This window comes from Parathielavia appendiculata, assembly GCF_033297405.1.
Source record: "Parathielavia appendiculata strain CBS 731.68 unplaced genomic scaffold N657scaffold_43, whole genome shotgun sequence".
Lineage (NCBI taxonomy): Eukaryota > Fungi > Ascomycota > Sordariomycetes > Sordariales > Chaetomiaceae > Parathielavia > Parathielavia appendiculata.
The window spans coordinates 1-17,672 of record NW_026944262.1 but is presented as its reverse complement, the minus strand read 5'-3'; the positions used below and the strand labels follow the sequence as shown (position 1 = coordinate 17,672).

Sequence of the window (17,672 nt, the reverse complement as noted above, 5' to 3'; positions counted from 1 at the left end):
CTTGGTGCCCGGACTACAAGATGGGTACCTACGAGCCCTTGGAGGTCTCCAATAAGCGCCATGCCGACCTTACCGTTTGTGCCCCAGGCACTGGCTACTTCCAGTCCTGCTCCAACGGTTTCCGCGGCTGCTGCAAGGCCGATGCCTGCTCTGGCTCGGGCCAGTGTGCGGATAGTACGAGGACCGGCACTTCCAAGTCTACCTCTACCCGGCTTTCCGGCCCCGATTAAAGTGTCTGCCCTGCCGGTACGGGATATTACGAGAGTTATAGCCTTAACCTCGAGGGTTGCTGCGTTTTACTTGCAGGGCCCAGACTACGGGTTAGACGGTTCATAGGGCATGTTTTGATGTTTTCGATCCCTTTAGGGTCTGGTCAGAGAGAGTCCCTCATTGTATTGTACTTGTCGCTAGGAGAAAGGTCAGATGGAGGGACGGATACAAGACCGGCAGCATTCAGTATCCGTTTATCATTTTACAAGGTTTGGGGATATATATATGACATTTTAATCCTTCCATTGGCATTAGCGCTCTATTCGCGCAACAGGACAGTTGGCATTCATACGAATTTGAATCGCCCTTGACCAGAAAACGACACCGGCAAACCAGTTTCTGAGTTTCAAGTGCCATCACTTCCAACACATCTCTCCCTTTATATTAGGGTTTCAGGAGGGGCGAAAGGATACCAACCTCCACGAAGCAGCACCGATACAAATAGAGACCGACTAGGCGGTGCGCATCGCTATAAGCAGCTCCGGGCGAAACAACAACAGTGGGAATGGGAGAGGTTGTCCGCATCCCACGGTTGATTCCTAGATCCCCAAAAGACGAGACTTTCAAATTGACGTTGGGCCCTAAAACGGAACAGAGCCCGTACTCAGCAGAACTTACAGCAGTCGTGCATACGTTGAGATTATCGCACGAGGTCCAGTACCGCAGGATCGATTGTCCTCGCTACCAGCAACCAAGCGGCCGTGTTACCGCTGAAGAATCCACACCAGCAATATATATAAGAATATATAGTCAGTCGCGTAGTTGGAGATACATTTGCCCCTCGGTTTCCCTTTTAGGAGAAGCATCGAGTTGCTCAAACGAGGTGTTAATCGGGGTTGCCCGAACTAGGAATCAAGCATATTTGAAATTTTCAGCCAGAAACCCAATTTGGAAGATCCCACCAGGCGCAGAAGTATATCCCACCTAGGAATTGCCTAACTCGGAAGCTAAGTGAGAAGCTTAATAGCAAGCTATCAAGACAAAAAGAGCCCGAGGTTTTGACTCTCCAAAGCAGAGTGCGACTGACGTTCGTAGAGAAGCTAAAATAGTAACAAGCTGAATAACTATAAACAACTAAGTCCGCGGAGGAAACTGTACACCTCGCCTCTCCACGGTCTTCCGACATTTCTTCACTTTATCTTAATCCGTGGTCTTCTTCTGAACCCACGATGTCTCTTTATTACCAAAGCTACATCTTTGCCGATGATCGAAGCGAAAGATATTCTACGGTACCTTGGTCATCGCCGCTGGCCTCGCCGTCAACGGAGAGCCGAGGTGCAACAGGGACGTGCCATCACCTTTAACGCACTAATGGTCAGTACTTGGGTGTTGTATTGGATTTGTTGCTGCTAGGTTTTTGCCCCTTGGAATGCTGCTAGGAGGTCAACAATACGTGGCACTACAGGGAATGTTCAAAGTATAGGTATGTCAGTTATTCGGTGAGAAGGATGCAGGTTCAAGACTCAAGAGTGCCTTTGACTGCATAAGAGATGGAAGTCAAAGCCTCATAGCTGCATATAGTTTAGTTACCACTTCTGGTAACTAACAATGGCTACCTGGAAGTGGCCAATTTCCTGATGAATAAGGGCGCCGATTATCACGGGTGGTGACAGGCAATACTAGGCGATCTGGTAGTTGTTGAACTGAATTGGCTTCCTTTGCACCTGGATTCAGGTGCTGGGCACTGTTGCCCAATGCAGTAAGCGTGGAAGACTCGTCACCCACCCAAAAGCAGGGTCTGGCGAGGGTCCCGAAGCCCTCGGTTCTTTCAAGCAACACACACACATCACGCATGGTTCAGAGAGTCAATTCAAGCTTCATCTTGTGCCTCAATTGATGCAGTGTCACCTGGTTGGTCTATGCCTATTCTAGCCTGTAACTGTTGCTGTCCAACAGTAGTATTGCTAAGATCGCACAAAGAACCAGAACTCTGTGGGCTGTGCGCAGCCGTGGGAAAACCCTGCAGGGCAAGGTGGTGCTGCGCACCGACCAAGAGGGTGGCAACGCAAGACCCACTCCAGTGAGCTTGCCTTATCTAATCTACATGGAATGCAACCCTAACCCTGGCCCGGGCATTGCCCGTGACACTGGTTGAGAAGGTGTTGGACAGCAACAGTTACAGGCTCGAGACCCTCGCCAGACCCTGCTTTTGGGTGGGTGACGAGTCTTCCACGCTTACTGCATTGGACAACAGTGCCACAGCCCCTGAATCCAGGTGTTGGAAGTGGTGGCACTTGAAACTCGGGAACTGGGTTGCCGGTGTCATACCCGGGTCAGGGGTAATACACAGCTGTTACATAAGGTCTGCGAGGTACCCAGATAACTTGAGGAGACGAAGAGAACTCAATCGACAGATTCTGGGCTGGTCCTAAGCACTCGAAAAAGTTCACTGTTTTAACGGCTCCCATAAAGTGTGTCAACGTGGAATTGTGGCTGTTGGCTGTTGGGCAGCCAACAGTTACATGCTCGAGTAAGCTTAGACCAACCAAGTGGTATTGAATGAATTGAGGTATGAAATGAAGCTTGAATTGGAGTCACGATTCCAGAGTGACCACACAATGAAGGATTAAGATAGTGGGTTAGGGTGCCTTAGGATGTCCCTTTCTTTTTGGAAAATTGTCCTCTCTAATCCTCCCAGGGGAATTACCCCCTTATATAGAGACAGTGTGCCATGATATGACGTTTATGTCAGGAACTGCTTCATAATGATAAGCCCATCTTGACCGAGAGTCTCTAAGTCCGTCAACCAGCCGTCATTGTGATGGATCTGTGTTGACTGATAGTCTCGCATTGAACATCAGTGCTCAGTCCGTGAATCTTGGTGCCAAGGAACCCACTCAGTTCAACATTGGTTTTCCAACACCAGGTGCCAAGGAGCCAGTTCAGTTCAACAAAAGTCTTATGACTATCGAGCGACAGTAGCCACTCACTAACGCTTCAGTGTACTATGATTGGCCGGAGAAGTGAGTTTGAGCGGTTCGGCCCACTCCGATCTCGGTGCAGGGCCGGCGGAGCCGATGCCGCTCCGGCTCAGGGAGCCTGACTATGGAAAACAAATATATTATAGCGATCAGCTAAGGGGTACATTCTTTCTGTAGAAACCTGCTCCCTCTATGAAGCTGCCTTATCAAGACAATCATTTTCCATGGGAGTTACTTAGGCGGGCCGTGGTCACAAAAACGGGAATCGCATGACTCGCACGCAGACAAATGGATCCATTACATGCATCTACTTTAACTCGGTTGGGCCTCGGGCGAAGTAGGCCGCCACCATATTACACGTCATAAGACCATCTCGAAGTGGTGGTTTCGCCACGCAAACACTTATCTCAGGCCTGGATCAAACTTATCGACGGACTAGAGTTTGGAGATAGCCTGTGGATCTATCGATGATGAGGCTGGAAGGTTAGGTGCTGCCGAGTCGATGTCTTAAAATAGAGGAGTGGCCAGTGCTCCTTCAAACACCGCCCCCGGACCGCAAAGCTGCCGGATTCGGGATCACGGAGAGATTCATGGAGCAGCCACAGGAAGCTCGAAGCTCCCCGCAACAGACAAGAGCTCCTCCCAGAGGCCTAGCGGAGCAACGCAATAGTTTAAAAGATGCCGTGCTATCAATTCATGTTTCAAACAGTGTATATTCTTCACGTCTCAATCCTCGCATCTTTTCGTTCATACAGAATACAATCAACATATCATACCGCCCAACACATTTCAGAAAACTCTACTAGAGACTTTTGCTCCTCGTCGCTTCATCAACCTCACCGGACATCAACATGAAGTATACTAAAGTCTTCTTCTCCTTTATTATTGTCATTGCTTCGAGCGCTAGCCTTCAACCCAACGCCCACTCGGGCACTTCGGAAGTCGTTGCTCGCAATCCCCAGGACGAGATTCAAGGCAATCCCGGCACTTCAGAGGTCATTGCTCGCAATTTTTCCCAGGACGAGATCGAAAGCGAACAATACCATAGCGCAACCAGCAACCAGCACAAGGACGTAAACAATTTGGAGAAGAGGAAAAGAAGGAAAAAGAACAAGTTCGGTTCTGGAAGAGCCAATAATAACCACCAGAATACCACCACCCCATCGAAGGCCAATCCCCCAAAGAACATCAACATGAGGGTTTTGGTGGCTGGAGTCGTTGGGGCTAGCGTTGGTGCCAGTGTAATCTTTCTTTGAGCGGATCCATAGAGGCCGATTCAAAGCTCAGAGTGCAAGCACCGAAGGGGCACACTACGTTTGGTTAAGGCCGCATTTTCCATGGCCGGGATATGCGTAAGAGTGGATATTAGATTGGAATCCTTGAAAGACAGCTTCGTTGGGGTGATTAGGCCATTAGGGGGTTCAGACGGTCACGTTTTTTTTTTCTCTATTTTCTTTTATCCATGATTGGTGTTGCGCTGCTATAGTGTCGATCTATAGTAGTTCATGTATTTGGGATAGTGTTCCTTGGACATTCTCTTGAGGAGGTTAAGCCACAGTCTACTGCTCCTTTTTCAGCACAATTCAAGTCCCTTCTGGCTGTTGGGTCTGCGTCCTCTGCGTGCCCCGCCCTGTCTGCATTCCACTACCGAGGCGGATGACCAGATCGTAGGGGCCAAACAGAAAGTGCACCTTGGGGTCAGACCTGTATTGGATCGGCAATGGTCGCATGCTCGAAACGGATAGATGCCAGCGACTAAGTGGATTCTTGGTGGTTGGTGTCACGGGTAGTGACAGTGTGAGGTTCATGTGCGCAACTCCTGGTTCGACTGTACAGTTCGAACCCCCGTCCCTTTTTTGAGGGTGTTACGCAGTGGTCAGTTGCGCCCACCCGTGACAGTTGGGGTCGGGACTGGGCGGGTGTCCGGAGTACTCCGGGTGCGATTGCTGACACTGCTCCTAGAACCAACTTTGATGACTTAAGGGAGCAGCATTGTCAACCTCCGGAGCATTCCGGTCGAGGTACTCATCACCTGGATTACCGCCGTGGACATATATAAGAGTTGCGACTTGTTGTTCATCAAGGATGGCGACCTCGACAGCGTTCCACCTGTACCAGTAATCTCAATCATCAGACAAGTCGAGGACATGGACGGTCTAATCACGATTCGGCATGCAAAGACGACAGAGCGCTTGTCGTAGGAATGGGCTCATACGACCGGATAATCTCGAGTGAGGCCGTGATACTCAGCCAGAGGTACTTCCTAGACAGTCATGTTGCTTAGGCGAGAGTTCACTCTAGGGCTAGCGTAGGGAAGCGAGGTCTCTGGGGGAAAGATCGGTAAGATCAGTGTATGAGGTAACACAACAATACGCGTACGCGCAGGGACGAGGAACCCTAACCCTTCCGCTTGTGATCTCGATCGGTTGGCGGGACAACTGCCCTAAGTCTAGTCACTGGTTCTGGAGGACCCTCTATGAGTTCTCCAGTAAGCAACTCAAGTGTAGATTTGTGAGTACCCTTGGCCATTCCTTGTTGTGAACCTTTTGGCTTCGCCGAACCTCACCCCGTTGTCAAGTTATAACCTTCAGGAGTCCCTTTCAGAAGTTGGGGCTTGAGGTTCGTCATATCATGACTTTGCGAATGCCAGCCGTGGCAACAGACAGTAGGGTAATTATATCTGGTTCGGGGCCGGTGAGCGGTTTGTCGGCCATCGCAGGTAAGCAACTGGCATGCAATTTAGTTTGCAGAATTACAATTTAATGACAAGCAATACGTTATTACCTTAATAATAGGGGCGTCAAGCAATGGCAAGGCGGTTATTAAAGAGTATCTCTAATCGTACGGGGTCGCCAACCTGATTGTGCGGGGTCCGCACAGACCACCTGCACGAGGCCACTGCAGGTGCAGGGCTCATGAGACCCGTTACAAGCAGGTGCGAAGGTTCACCCCTCTCCACCACCACTACCTCGGCGGTTACCACGCAACTGAGCGCAATCTGAAGCTATTCAGAAGCCTTTAAACGCACTAGAGGAATACCGTTGCATTATCACTAGTACACAATACTACCATCCCCAATCCAAACCACCCAACCCCCACCCCCCGCAACCAACCCGCCAAGATGGCTGACGACGGCGGCGGCAGGGCTCGCGGGCTCGGGGGAACTACAGGAAGACGGGGAAGAGGTCGGGGACGAGGAAGAGGTCGGGGACGGGGACGAGGCCAGCAAAATAGAGTAGAGGAGACCCAAGGAGGTACAGGTCCTGCGTCTGGCGCAGCCATACAGCTCGGGACGCCAGCGTCGGACACCCCCTTGGCTAGTTGACAGATAGGAATGGATGCCTGATTTCCCTGCGATAGATCCCCACGGCCCCAATCCCCATTATCCCCAACCCATTTCCGGAAGGCGGTGGGTGCGGACCCCGTACAATTAGAGATACTCAAACGGAAACAGGGAAAAGACAATATGATAGAATGCTCAAAAGAGAATAAGAGAGGGAAAGACACACACTACACACACGAGAGAGAGTGAGGGACAGAGAGAGAGAGAGAGAGAAAGGGAGAAAGGGAGAAAATAGAAACTGAAGGATAGAGTACAAGAAGTTTATAGTTATAGAAATATAGAACAATGACAATAGGCTAGCAGCGTAGGTGCAGTGAAGTAACTAGCGAAGAGGAAAGTTGCTAACTAAGGAGCAAATTGCTAGCTCAGGGCAAAGTAGGAGCTAATATAGGGCACAACTGGACTCCATTTGAGTACTTCTCTCGTAGATGATTCCGTTGTTGTTTGGCGATAGGGACCTGGTCAAGCACTAGGAGTAAGGCGGTATCGTCATCGTCGCTCTCATAGTGATCCATGGTTGATCACAATCGCTGAGAGACTAGAGAGAAGAGAAACTGCTGATTCATGGGGTATGGATCCGCGGCTGTGTCTAGGTCAAGGTCGTTTGCCGAATCTCAACGGCATTCACTTGTGTGTTACAGATTGAAGTAAAATGTCTTCAAAGTCATGTCCTGGCAGGAGCGCAGAGGCCTGCACACTTGCGAGTCTGGCCGAAGACTCTGGCGGAAGAAACACTTCAGGGCGAGGAGTAACCCCAGAGTCAAGAGGACACTAAGGTCGGGTAAACTCCATCCGTTGGACGAGACGCAATTGAACTGATGCAAGTAAAAGGGCAAAGCTACATAGTTAGTCCTATAATTACTAGTTCGCAACTCTGGCTTGTCTCCTCCGTCCAGGCCGCCGTTTTACCGGGTTTCGACGTCCTTTTTCTCGAGAGCTGCCAGCTCAGAATAAGATCATCAGGCTCTAGCTTCGTGTTGCTAATAGTCCTGTATTCCTCCCGCGGCTTCACATCTGCATCTCCTCTCCTTCACCGCCTGCTTCCTTGTGCTCCTCCACATCAATGGCGGCCAGCTTCTGGACGAGGGCATCTCGCTCTCGCTCGTCTGGCTGCAGCTGGTTGTACCTGTCAACCAGCAGATGAACCTTGGCGTCGAAAACGCGCTGTACACGAGCGAGGTCATTGCCTTGCATGACCAACCGGTTCTAAAGTTGGATCTGCCGCTTGGTACCCCTGTGGATCTCGTCATTCATTGACGAAAGCAAAACCAGTCGTCTCAAACCAAAAGTGCCTGGCGTGCCGTGGCCGTGCACGTCGGCTAAGACCCGGTCCCGCTGTACATTTCGATGGGCCCGTTGGTGACGCTCCATTCCAGCTGAGCTCGAGCTCGGAGTCCCATCCGAATCGGATATCCGGTTTCCTCGTCATATCGAGTCACGACACACCTATCTTCGGTCCTGCAGCCCGACCAATACGCCCTTGAGTTCGACTCAGGTGCAAGGGCGGCGGCGCGATCGAATAGGCTGGGAACGCCGCTAGGCAACGGCAGGGAAATCATGGCATTGCTCCAAGTTCCTTGCACTCTTGGTTGGGCCCATCGGTCCCCTTTCAATTGTCGAGCTCCGCTTCTTGCTCTCGAATTCGTTCGACTCTGTTCTCAGCTTGCTGTTTTGGGTTTCGAGGTCCTTTGTCCTCCCCTCAATACAGCACAAGTTCGGCCCTCTGGGCCCTGTTTGCCTCTTCAAGTGAGGTACGAATTGTGTCAAGCTTGGCTTCGTTTTCTTTCACTTCCTGCTGAAGGCTGTTCAAGTGGAGCTCCAAGACTCTTTTTCTCGTGCTCAAATCTCTTCCCCTTGTCCTCAAGCTCCCGGTACTGCACAATTTGGTGCATTGTGCTCGGGAATCTTGCTTAATTGGTCGTTGGAAGCGTCGGAGGAAGCAGTTCGATAGTGCTGGAGCTTCGCCTTCTGGGCGCTGCAACCGTTCTCGGAAGCGGGCTTGCTCTTCGGGGTTGTGACGGGGATGCTATAACTCGAGCACGGGTCCATGTCGGCGATGGTGCGCGTGGTCTGTGTCGGCGTGGCCTCAAGTAGGTACTTGACGAGATTTTCCCGCTCTTGCAGTTCGCTCCACCTCAGAGTATCCTCTATTCTCCTCGATGGCCACTCAAACCCTTTTTCACTGCGATTTAGTTCAGTCTCTCAACTACTCCGCAGAGTTTAGATCGATCCATACGCTTCCTGCGGCGCTTCTGCCTCGCTCAGAACTGGAATAGAGCGTAAGTTCTTGAAGATGTCGCGATGATGAAGCGAACGCTTTCAATTTGCGGCGGAATGCGATTCGAAGTGTGATCGGTACTAAGGTACGCAGCGAAAACTGATTTGAAGTGGTCTCGGTATTCGCAGCGGGAATGGCTTGAAGTGGGATCGCTGCAGACGTGGTACGGAAAATGATAGACGTGATCGGTTGTCACGGGGTATGCAGAAGCCAGTGGGCTCACGACCGGATGATAGGTATGGCAAATTGATTGGGGTGTTCCAATGTCGATTGGGATGAAAGGCTCTCATGGCCCGGAAAACATCGAGGTTCTTGACAGGTGAGCGCGCAGGGCAGTGTCAACAATCACCGGCCTCCTTCAAATTGGCATTCTCCAAGCGCCAGGCAAAGCAGACGTCAGTTAGAAGAGCGACGATGCCATCAAGCACGACCCAGGCTGCTATAGTTTCTATCCGCCTTGATGCTTGCTTTATGCTGTTACCAAAGCTTGGCATCCTCCAGTACACTCTCAGTGGCCTTCTCACTCAGCATAAACGTCGGCAAGACCGGGAAGGCACCGGGGACGCGGGGGAAAGCACTCGCATCCACGACTCGGAGGCCCCTGACGCCGCGAACTCGGAACTTGGAGTCCAACACAGCCATCTGATCGCTGTCAGCACCGATGGCGCACGTGCTGGTCGGGTGGTGACCAAAGATCTGATTCCTGATCCAGTCCTTGTCCGTCTGGTCGTCGCAAGTGCCGTCCGCAGCCGGCGGACCTGGGCAAGGGGGCTCAACCGGTCGGATGGGACCGAGCGGTGCAGGAACGTCGGCAAACACCCGGCGTGCCCACTTGACCGTGTCCAGCTCGGCGTTGAAGTCGAATGCCGTGCCGGCGTTGTCTTCCTCGAACAAGTGAAAGTTTATGTCTGGTGTGTCTCGGGGATCCGCGCTCCGCAGCAACACGGTGCCGGACCGGCTTTGCGGGTTGATCTTGACGGTGGAAAAGCCGAACATGGATGGAGGGTCAGGAGGTATCGAGTCGGTGGGCGGCCAGAAGCCCCTGAGCGCGAAATTCCCGCCGACGAGAAAGAAGTCGCGTTCCGATAAGGCAGGAAACGCGCTCTTGCGAAATATGGAGTTGAGCGTTGCTCCCCTCATGTAGGGTCCTCGGCCCTGCCTCCAGAGTTCGACACATGGATCGCCCGGCGCTCCGTAAGTGCAAATGGGGTCGCTGGGGTTTGGTGTCGGCTGCGTGAAGTTTCTGGCAGCATGGCCGACGACAGGGACCTCGTAAATGTCCTGCAGGTTCGTGCCAACGCCAGGCAAGTCGACCACTGTGCTGATGTTGAACTTGGCCAGCTCGTCTGCCGGTCCAATCCCGGACAGCTTCAAGAGTTGAGGCGAGTTAAACGCGCCGCCCGAGAGGATGACCTCCTTGCGTGCGAAGGCCCGTCCTGGCGACCCTTGATGAGACGCATTGCGGCGGGGGTCTGCCCCGTAAACACTCTGGCCCTGGAGGAACTCGATGCCAGTTGCCCTGGGTGTCTTCCGTGGATGATTGAGGTCTGTGAATAGTACTTTCGTGGCAAGAGTGTTAAGCTGCAATGCCAGCTGGTACTTCTTCTGTCCGTTGGGCTTGACTGCGTTGGCGGTCTCGAGGATGTAGTCGCGAGAGCTGAAGCGCCGCATTGCCAGATCCGCATGCAGAGCGCAGCCAAAGACGCCCTGTATCTGGTCGCGAGCCGGTCCGAGGAAGTTGGGATCCGCAAGCAGATTGCTGGTAATATCGGCCGGACTCTGACCCAAATGCCCGGACGCCGTTCCCAGAACGGTCAAGAGGTCGTCTTGCCCGGCCCAAACAGACTCGTTGCTCATGATGGTGTCAAGGTAGCCGTTGAACCCGTGGCCCGACGTTCCAGGGGTCAAATAATGGTTGTTTTCTACGCGCATGAAAATGTCTCGCATGTGTGACGGGCTGTGGCTCTGGTCAGAGACTGCCACAAACAGGACCTGGCTGCGACATGCTCACCTCCACGTGGTGTCTCGTGTTAAATCCACGACATTCTGCCAGTCACTCTCGCTCGGGTACATGGTCGACATGGCGTTGATAGTCGAGCTACCTCCAAGTGTTCCACCGCGCGGATAGTGGATGCCCAGCAGCGTCGAGCCAGCAGGCGGAGCGCGGCCGACATAGAAACTGCCATCGGGGCGGCGCCACGTCAAGTGGTTGTGTTGGAGATTCTGTGTCTCGTTTGCAAAGTTCCGGACGAAGAAGTCCCACCGGAGCGTCGGATCGGTATAGGCAAAACCAAAGAACGAAATAATCTCCGAGTTGACGTTCATGCTCTGGTCGTCGCCGGCCTCGACTAGCAAAACGGAATGGCCGGCTCGTGCGAGGTTGCTCGCGAGTGGTCCCCCTCCTGGCCCGCTGCCCACAACAATGTAGTCGTAATACTTGTCCTTGTTGTTGCCGGCGTGGATAGGGCTCGCCAGGAGAGCGAGTCCCGTCAGCAAGCTCAACGGGAGGGATTTCAACATGGCTCTTGACTGACCAACGAGTATCCGACAGTGCCGCAAGGGAGCACGATTGGTACCCCTCCAGGATCGACGGGACCTGGGGGGTTCACTCCATGCGTTTTCTGTCAAGGTGCGTTCCCAATCATCCCCAGCCGATACCCAAGGCCCAAGCGGCCAATGCTACCTCCCACTCCTGCCTCGCTTGCCGAGGGCCGCGATGTTGCCTTGACCAGGGTTGAGTTTGGATGGCATGGGCAATCCTGCATGTCAGACCACCCCGCTCCGACAAGCCTTCCAAACAATTTGTCCATTGGCGCACTCAGACCCTGGCTGGCGGCGGCTGCCATGCAGTTGGCTCCATGTCGCCAGATTATGCTCGGCTCTCCCCCCGGGCCGCGGAGCAACCCCCAGTGTCAACCATCGGCATAACCGCTATGCAAAAATGGTTGGGCGGCGGGAGTGCGCCATTGATGACGCCCGCATTGCTTCAATGAATGTCGAAACCGCTGGCCGGTGCCAACTCGTCGTCGTCTTCGCATCCTCGGCGTTGTTCAGGTACCTTACGCTTGAATGAGGGCTTCGAGGAGGAATAACAGAGGCCTGCGCTTGTGCTGTTTGGTTCGCCGCGGGGCTGTGCTTCTGGCTGAGGATGAGAACGGGTAATTTGTGCGAAGGGCAATTCGATCGTACGCCTTCTCTCCCGTCAAAGGCGTAGTGTTTGTTGTTCCTGCTGGCCCTTATGATGATCCCAGCTCGCTTTGTCCTTGCATGCTGCCGACGTTGAAGCCATTTGTCTCAAGAGCCCACCGTTCTTATCCGTCGTTGACCCAGCATTAACGCCAATCCGTAGGCTTTGGTGCCCTTCAGAGTTGCCGTCGAGTATGTCGATGATGCTGAGGGCTTGACAGGTTTGGGTAGTACCTAGATATAGATAATACCCAGACGAAGCCAGCGCCTCAACCCCCCCTCCCGTAGCGGGTGTTTGACGCTACTGACCATGCGGTTCTGGCTAACCATATTGTGTATGACATTCGCTTATTATATTCATCAGCGATTAGAAACAAACTATTTTATTTCGTCAGACAATCGTTTTCGTTGCATATACCTTATACATCTGGCTGGCTTGGCGCCCTCTGCCCGCGCTGCCCTTTACCTGCAACGCCCTCCATAAGTAGCGCCACCGGCCCCGCTCCGCCTCTAACCCCGCTCCGTCCCCAGTCCCGCTCCGTCCCCGGCCCCACCGCCCATTCCGCGTTTAGACCTCTTTATAAGGGCAGAGCTTGGTCCCCGTATTGAGAGCTTGGTCCCCGTATTGAGATCTAGGCTTCGTCTGTATATCTTTAGAGCAATATGCTTATTTCAAGCTGTCGTCCTAGTGAACTTGGTGCAACAGTAAGGACACTCTAGCTTGGTTCCTTTGCCTGCCTTCTGTCGCTGGTGCCGAAAAAGGTTGCTAGGTGACGAGAACGGCCGGCCATTGCATCTATACTTCCAGCACTAGAGGCGTTTACAAAACATACACACGGCGGCCGCTTGCCATAGCAAGCTGATACGGGGCTGCGGCGCTGTGCTGGTAGCTAGAGCGAAGAGATCCTGAGAAAGGGTTCTAAGGTACTCTTTAGTCTTGTCCAATGTCCGAAGAGCAGGGAGAATGTAGCATACCTGGAGACGACGTTATTGTTAGGCTTTCCCCTTCTCCCACATTGGGTCGCGGCACTGACATGATTGATGTTCGAATAGGAGCTCACCTTTCTCATGTATAGGAGGTATCCGTGTAAGGAGGTATGTACGCGCCGAAGAAACTCCGAAGTATGTCATTGGGAGCATTCTCAGAGCTGTATCCGCACCTACGGCTAAGAGATTGCTGCTAAGAGATTGCTCGCAACAAAGAGAATCAAGGAGATCACGGGGATATCCACCACACCTGCTCCCCAGAATTTATATAGAGCACTGAGCACTCAGAAGAGTGTACTTGATTCAGCGATATCTATCCAGAGTCTGATCCATCAGACGCCTTTTCTCACCCTCCTCTCCCATGTCCGGCACCAGAAGAGATGTCCACTCCGCCGTCCTCCCAAGAAGCGGGAGCAGGAGCGGCTCGCCACCATCCCCGCCCCAAACCGCCCGGGCGGCCTCGGCCGTAATCCGGTCGAGGCCTCGCCAGATCCTCCAAGTACTTCTCCCGCCCCCGGCGCAACTCCCGGCTCGTAGCCTCCTCAATCTCGGCTGCCGTCCGCCCCTGGGCATCGCGCGCGGTCGCGTCCGCCCCGGCGCCCAAGAGCAGCTCCTTGATGCGCGCGGCCCGCCTGCTCCACGCGGAGTACTCGAACGGCGCGTACGTGCCGAGCGAGACCCAGTAGGCCATCCGGGCGGCGAGATGCAGCGGCGTTGAAGCCTCCCCGTCGGGCAGGTTGGGATCGGTGCCGAGGCAGAGGAAGAGCTCGACGGCTGCGTCGGACGCCGCGCGCGCGGCCACGTGGAGCGCCGCAGAGCCGGCGTTGTCGACGTGGTTTATCACGTCGGCACCACCACCACCCTTGATCTGTCAGGCCAAGACAGCGCCGAGGTGTTCGTTCTCGAGCTCGTCGTCGACCGGGTCACGGATGCGAGGGTCACGGTCGTGCAGAGGATCCGCGAGATGGTGGAGCGCGGTGCGTCCATCGTTGTCGGCCAGGCAGAGATCGGCGCCCTTCTGGGCGAGGAGCGCGACGGCGCCGATCTGCTTTATAGAGGCGGCGTAATGGAGCGGGGTCCGGCCGAAGGCGTCTTGCCGGCCAATGCTTGCGTTATTGTGGGCTACCAGTTGCGAGAATGTTCGATTCAAGCGCAGCCAGCCTTGCTGAGTGCGCCGAGCTCCGAGACTCGGCCCGGAGTGCGCTCCAGTCCTGGGAGATGCGTCTGGACTTGCGGTAGTGCTCCAGACACCGCCCGATAGCTGCCCAGTGCAAGGGCTGTCGCCCATGTTCATCCGTGGCGTCCGGGTCGGCGCCAAGGTCCAGGAGAGCTTGGATGGCAGCTGCGTTCCAACTGTGCGCCGCCCTATGCAGAGGTGTCGCCTGGTCGCCCCCCACACCAAAGGGAAAATTCACATCCTCAGGGTATGACCGTCGTTGATGGATGTCGGATCCCTTGCCTGCCAGATAGCGAACAATATCGGCGCCGCCCCAAGTCGAGACGTGGCTCAGCGGCGAGTCGGGGAAGGGATCGCGTTCGCCATGAATAGAACTCCAGCTGAGGTCTCGTCGGTCCGATGCTGTCAGGTCAGCTCCAGCGTCGACGAGGAGGCGGATCGTCTCCTCCTGGTCGAGGTGGCGCGAGGGAAGTGCATCTGCGTCTTGGCAGAACAATGGGGTACCACTGGCGGCACAGAGAAGCGGGGTACGGCCCGCCCAGTCCATCTTTTCCATGTCCGACAGAGCCCCTCGGCTCAGGAGGAGTCTAGCGACTTGGTGCCGCCCATTTACGGCCGCCGAGTGGAGCGGTGTTCCGTTGACATGGCTGCCGTCGTGGCCCCTGGTGTAGTTCATGGGGACTCCCCTGTCAAGGAGAAAGGCGACAGCTCCCGCCGCACCTCTGCCCGCAGCGACCTGTAGTAGAGGGCGGCCGTGGTCGTCCAGTCGTCTGGTGTGTATGTCGGCGCCGATGCGGACAAGGAGTCTCAGGGTCTCCGGGCTGTCGTAATCTCGACAGATCTCGATAAGGAGATAAGAAGTCCACTCATCTGCCTCGGGCCTCCTTTCCAGTGCCGCCCCGCGCTCGACGAGCAGTTCGAGGATGGCGAGGCCCGAGGCCGAAAGCGCGCGGTAATCGAGACGCTTCTCTCGAAATCGCGGGACCAGGGATGCGAATACCACGGGTGTCACGCTTTGGTAGGCTCTTTGGTCGGTGTACAGCCAGGTGTAGACCCAGGCGGAGTCGTATTTTCCTAGTCGGTGATGAGCCTGGTGTCGCAGAGGTGTGTTGACGAGCTCAGGATGTGCATCGAGAAGTTGGCGGCACCGCTCGACATCCTCATTAAAGAGCGCATCGACAAGGGCGGCTCGCGGCGTGCTCCTCTCGGCAGGCTCGCTGACCAAGGTGCTATCCCCGGGGTCTGCCGGGTCTGGGTCCATAGCGCGAGCCGTCGTCGAGAGCGGCGGAGAGGCGCGAGGCGAAGGAACGCACCAGCGGGGAAGAGGCGGTGCAAAAATGACGCCGGGACGGGCTCTACTGTGGTGTTAGGGTAAGTCATAGATGGATGGATGGAATTTATTTCGCCCGGAGGCACGAAGCCTAAAGGGCCTTGGTACGCTAACTACATCCGATTCGTTGACGTTCGGTCATCAACTCGTACAAGCCCTCTACTTGTTTCCCCTGTCTTACGCCACGCACTATCCCCTCTTGACTTGGGTTTTAGCAGATCGACTTGGAGGCTGCGTTCTCCAAGTGTTTAGCGTCCTATCTTCAGCAGCTAAAGCGGGATCTGCTGGTTGAGGCTGTGTAGTGTTAGTGGAGTTCCCCTACTGCGATTGATCCAACCTCCGTCCTTCCTCGTCAAGATCCAATCTCCCTGTCGCCATTGCGTATCTGATCGTTGCCCGGACTGCTTTCATGTCTGGCGACCACATCTTTGGATCCGATGGTGCTTTCCCTCCCAGGTAGAATGAGAGGCTCCCTCGCCTTGCCACTGTGCATTGCAACATGTCCTCCCTCAGAGCTTCCCATCTCACGCATCGCAATAGAAAATGTTCCACGGTTTCCCTCGCTCGGCCGTAAGGACAAAGGTCTGACTCGACCGCTCCGATTCGGCTTAGAAAGCCGTTCAGCCTCGCCATTTCGGTTCGGAGTTGTGCCAAGATACAGGCCTCTCTTCGTTTCAACTTGTAGAGATCGCGAGTGTGCTTACCAGGTAGTGCCATGTCCAGAGCCTTTGAGAATTTGCCTATGCCTTTGGGGAGAACTCTCCTCTGTCGTCGTTTGTCTATTGCCAGCGTGATTGCGGTGGACTTGGCTTGGGGCATTTGGAGGTTGGGTATCTGTCCTTGCCTCGTTGTCCTTTGCGCTGCCGCCTTGACCTCTGAGCCCAACGCAAAGTTGGCTTCCGCTGGGGTCCATAGAAAGTCGATCAAGTTCCCTCTTTCTTGGTGCAGTCTACCAACTCGTAGATTTGCCGTATGGTGCCTTGGCCGGATTGTTGTCGCGGTTGCCTAATTGCTGCTAGCGCTGACTGGTTCCTGGTGACGATGGTGATGTGCCTATGGCAGGCGTTGGCCGGAATCTTCTCTATGGCCATTGCAATAGCTGCTAGTTCTGCTATATAGGTTCTCCTCCTCCCTTGTGCTAAGGGTTATAGCAAATCTTGTTACGGTCTTGCTAGTCCTGTTGAAGAGAGTGTCTCGTACGATGTCACCAACACCGACAATGCCTTTCTTCACGGATGAGCTGGTTGCAATCACGATGCCTATGGCTCTATTGGCCATCTCGGTCGCCTTCTTTAGGTCAGCTTCGATCGTCGGTGTCACAGGATCGTAGTAGGTCTAGGAAGATAACTGCGTTGCCCTATGAAGAGGGAAGAAAGCTATGGGTGGATAGACCTGAAGCTAAGTGCAATGTGCCACGTGACCTAGGGATCGACGGTCCAGTGCCGTGACAGTCGGCTGCAGGCGAGTTGCCTAGGGAGCGACGGTGTATTCCTGGATTATTTCCATCTATTAGGTTTTTATTCCTTTTACCTCACGGGCGATCTTCTAAAGCAGGGTGACGAATCGCGCTATTATCCAGATTTTCTTCTACGCTAAGGGATAAGTCCTAGGCAATGTCTGAATGTTGATTCATAGTTTGCTGCCGCCCGGGTATGTCGTTCTTATATAAGGAGAATGCTCGCTTAGGCTTCTGCTACAGCCGTAGCCACGGTCCGAAAGGCTCCTGTAATTGTTAGGGTACCAATCTTCTACGCTCTGTTCGGCTAGCTTAGCGCCTTTTCCCAATATACGTATATCCAAATGCCGGCCGTATAGTCTATAACGGGAGCTACTATCCCTAAAACAGTTGTCTTGATATTCGCAGGGAAAGCATCTTCAGCCTCCTTACGGCTAGAACGGCTGTGAGACCTTTGGTTGAAGTCTTGACAATATGCTGCTTCTATCGGAGTTCGCAGTCTATTGTTACCCCTAGGATCTTTGCGCTCTTCTTTAGTTTGATTATGTCCCCTCTAACTATGAACGGCGTTTCGGAGGATCGCTCCCTATTCCTTTTGAAGTGTACGATGGCCGTCTTTTCGCTCTTGAATTATTATTATTCCTACACCGCTGTGCCCTTGGGCTTGCCGGACCTTCAACAACTTACTATACAGGAAAACCGCGCCCTCGTGGGCCGGGTGAAA

General features: G+C 54.0%; 5 protein-coding genes across 5 annotated transcripts; 2 read left to right on the top strand and 3 right to left on the bottom strand.

Moving 5' to 3' along the window:
• Positions 1–20: 20 nt before the first annotated feature.
• On the top strand, positions 21–409 carry N657DRAFT_651160 (uncharacterized protein; the record flags this gene model as incomplete). The annotated part of the gene is made up of 1 exon (XM_062794104.1): positions 21–409. One exon carries the CDS (start codon positions 21–23, stop codon positions 228–230), a length of 210 nt encoding a protein of 69 aa, XP_062642299.1. The 3' UTR covers positions 231–409.
• Positions 410–2,779: 2,370 nt separating this feature from the next.
• N657DRAFT_651157 (uncharacterized protein) lies at positions 2,780–3,174 on the bottom strand (the record flags this gene model as incomplete). Its single annotated transcript, XM_062794103.1, has 2 exons — positions 2,780–2,968; positions 3,013–3,174. A coding segment is annotated over one exon (162 nt), but the record flags the coding sequence as incomplete, so codon positions are not given.
• Positions 3,175–3,845: 671 nt separating this feature from the next.
• N657DRAFT_651156 (uncharacterized protein) lies at positions 3,846–4,623 on the top strand. The gene has a single exon (XM_062794102.1). It carries the CDS (start codon positions 4,043–4,045, stop codon positions 4,445–4,447), a length of 405 nt encoding a protein of 134 aa, XP_062642297.1. The 5' UTR covers positions 3,846–4,042; the 3' UTR covers positions 4,448–4,623.
• Positions 4,624–9,289: 4,666 nt separating this feature from the next.
• N657DRAFT_583449 (GMC oxidoreductase) lies at positions 9,290–11,332 on the bottom strand (the record flags this gene model as incomplete). The annotated part of the gene is made up of 2 exons (XM_062789678.1): positions 9,290–10,769; positions 10,824–11,332. The coding sequence occupies 2 exons, from the start codon at positions 11,330–11,332 to the stop codon at positions 9,290–9,292; spliced, it is 1,989 nt and encodes a 662-aa protein (XP_062642296.1).
• Positions 11,333–13,331: 1,999 nt separating this feature from the next.
• On the bottom strand, positions 13,332–15,509 carry N657DRAFT_675477 (ankyrin; the record flags this gene model as incomplete). The annotated part of the gene is made up of 3 exons (XM_062795821.1): positions 14,112–15,509; positions 13,869–14,077; positions 13,332–13,751 (listed from the first exon to the last, which is right to left on the bottom strand). Exons 1-3 carry the CDS (start codon positions 15,421–15,423, stop codon positions 13,332–13,334), a joined length of 1,941 nt encoding a protein of 646 aa, XP_062642295.1. The 5' UTR covers positions 15,424–15,509.
• Positions 15,510–17,672: the final 2,163 nt, after the last annotated feature.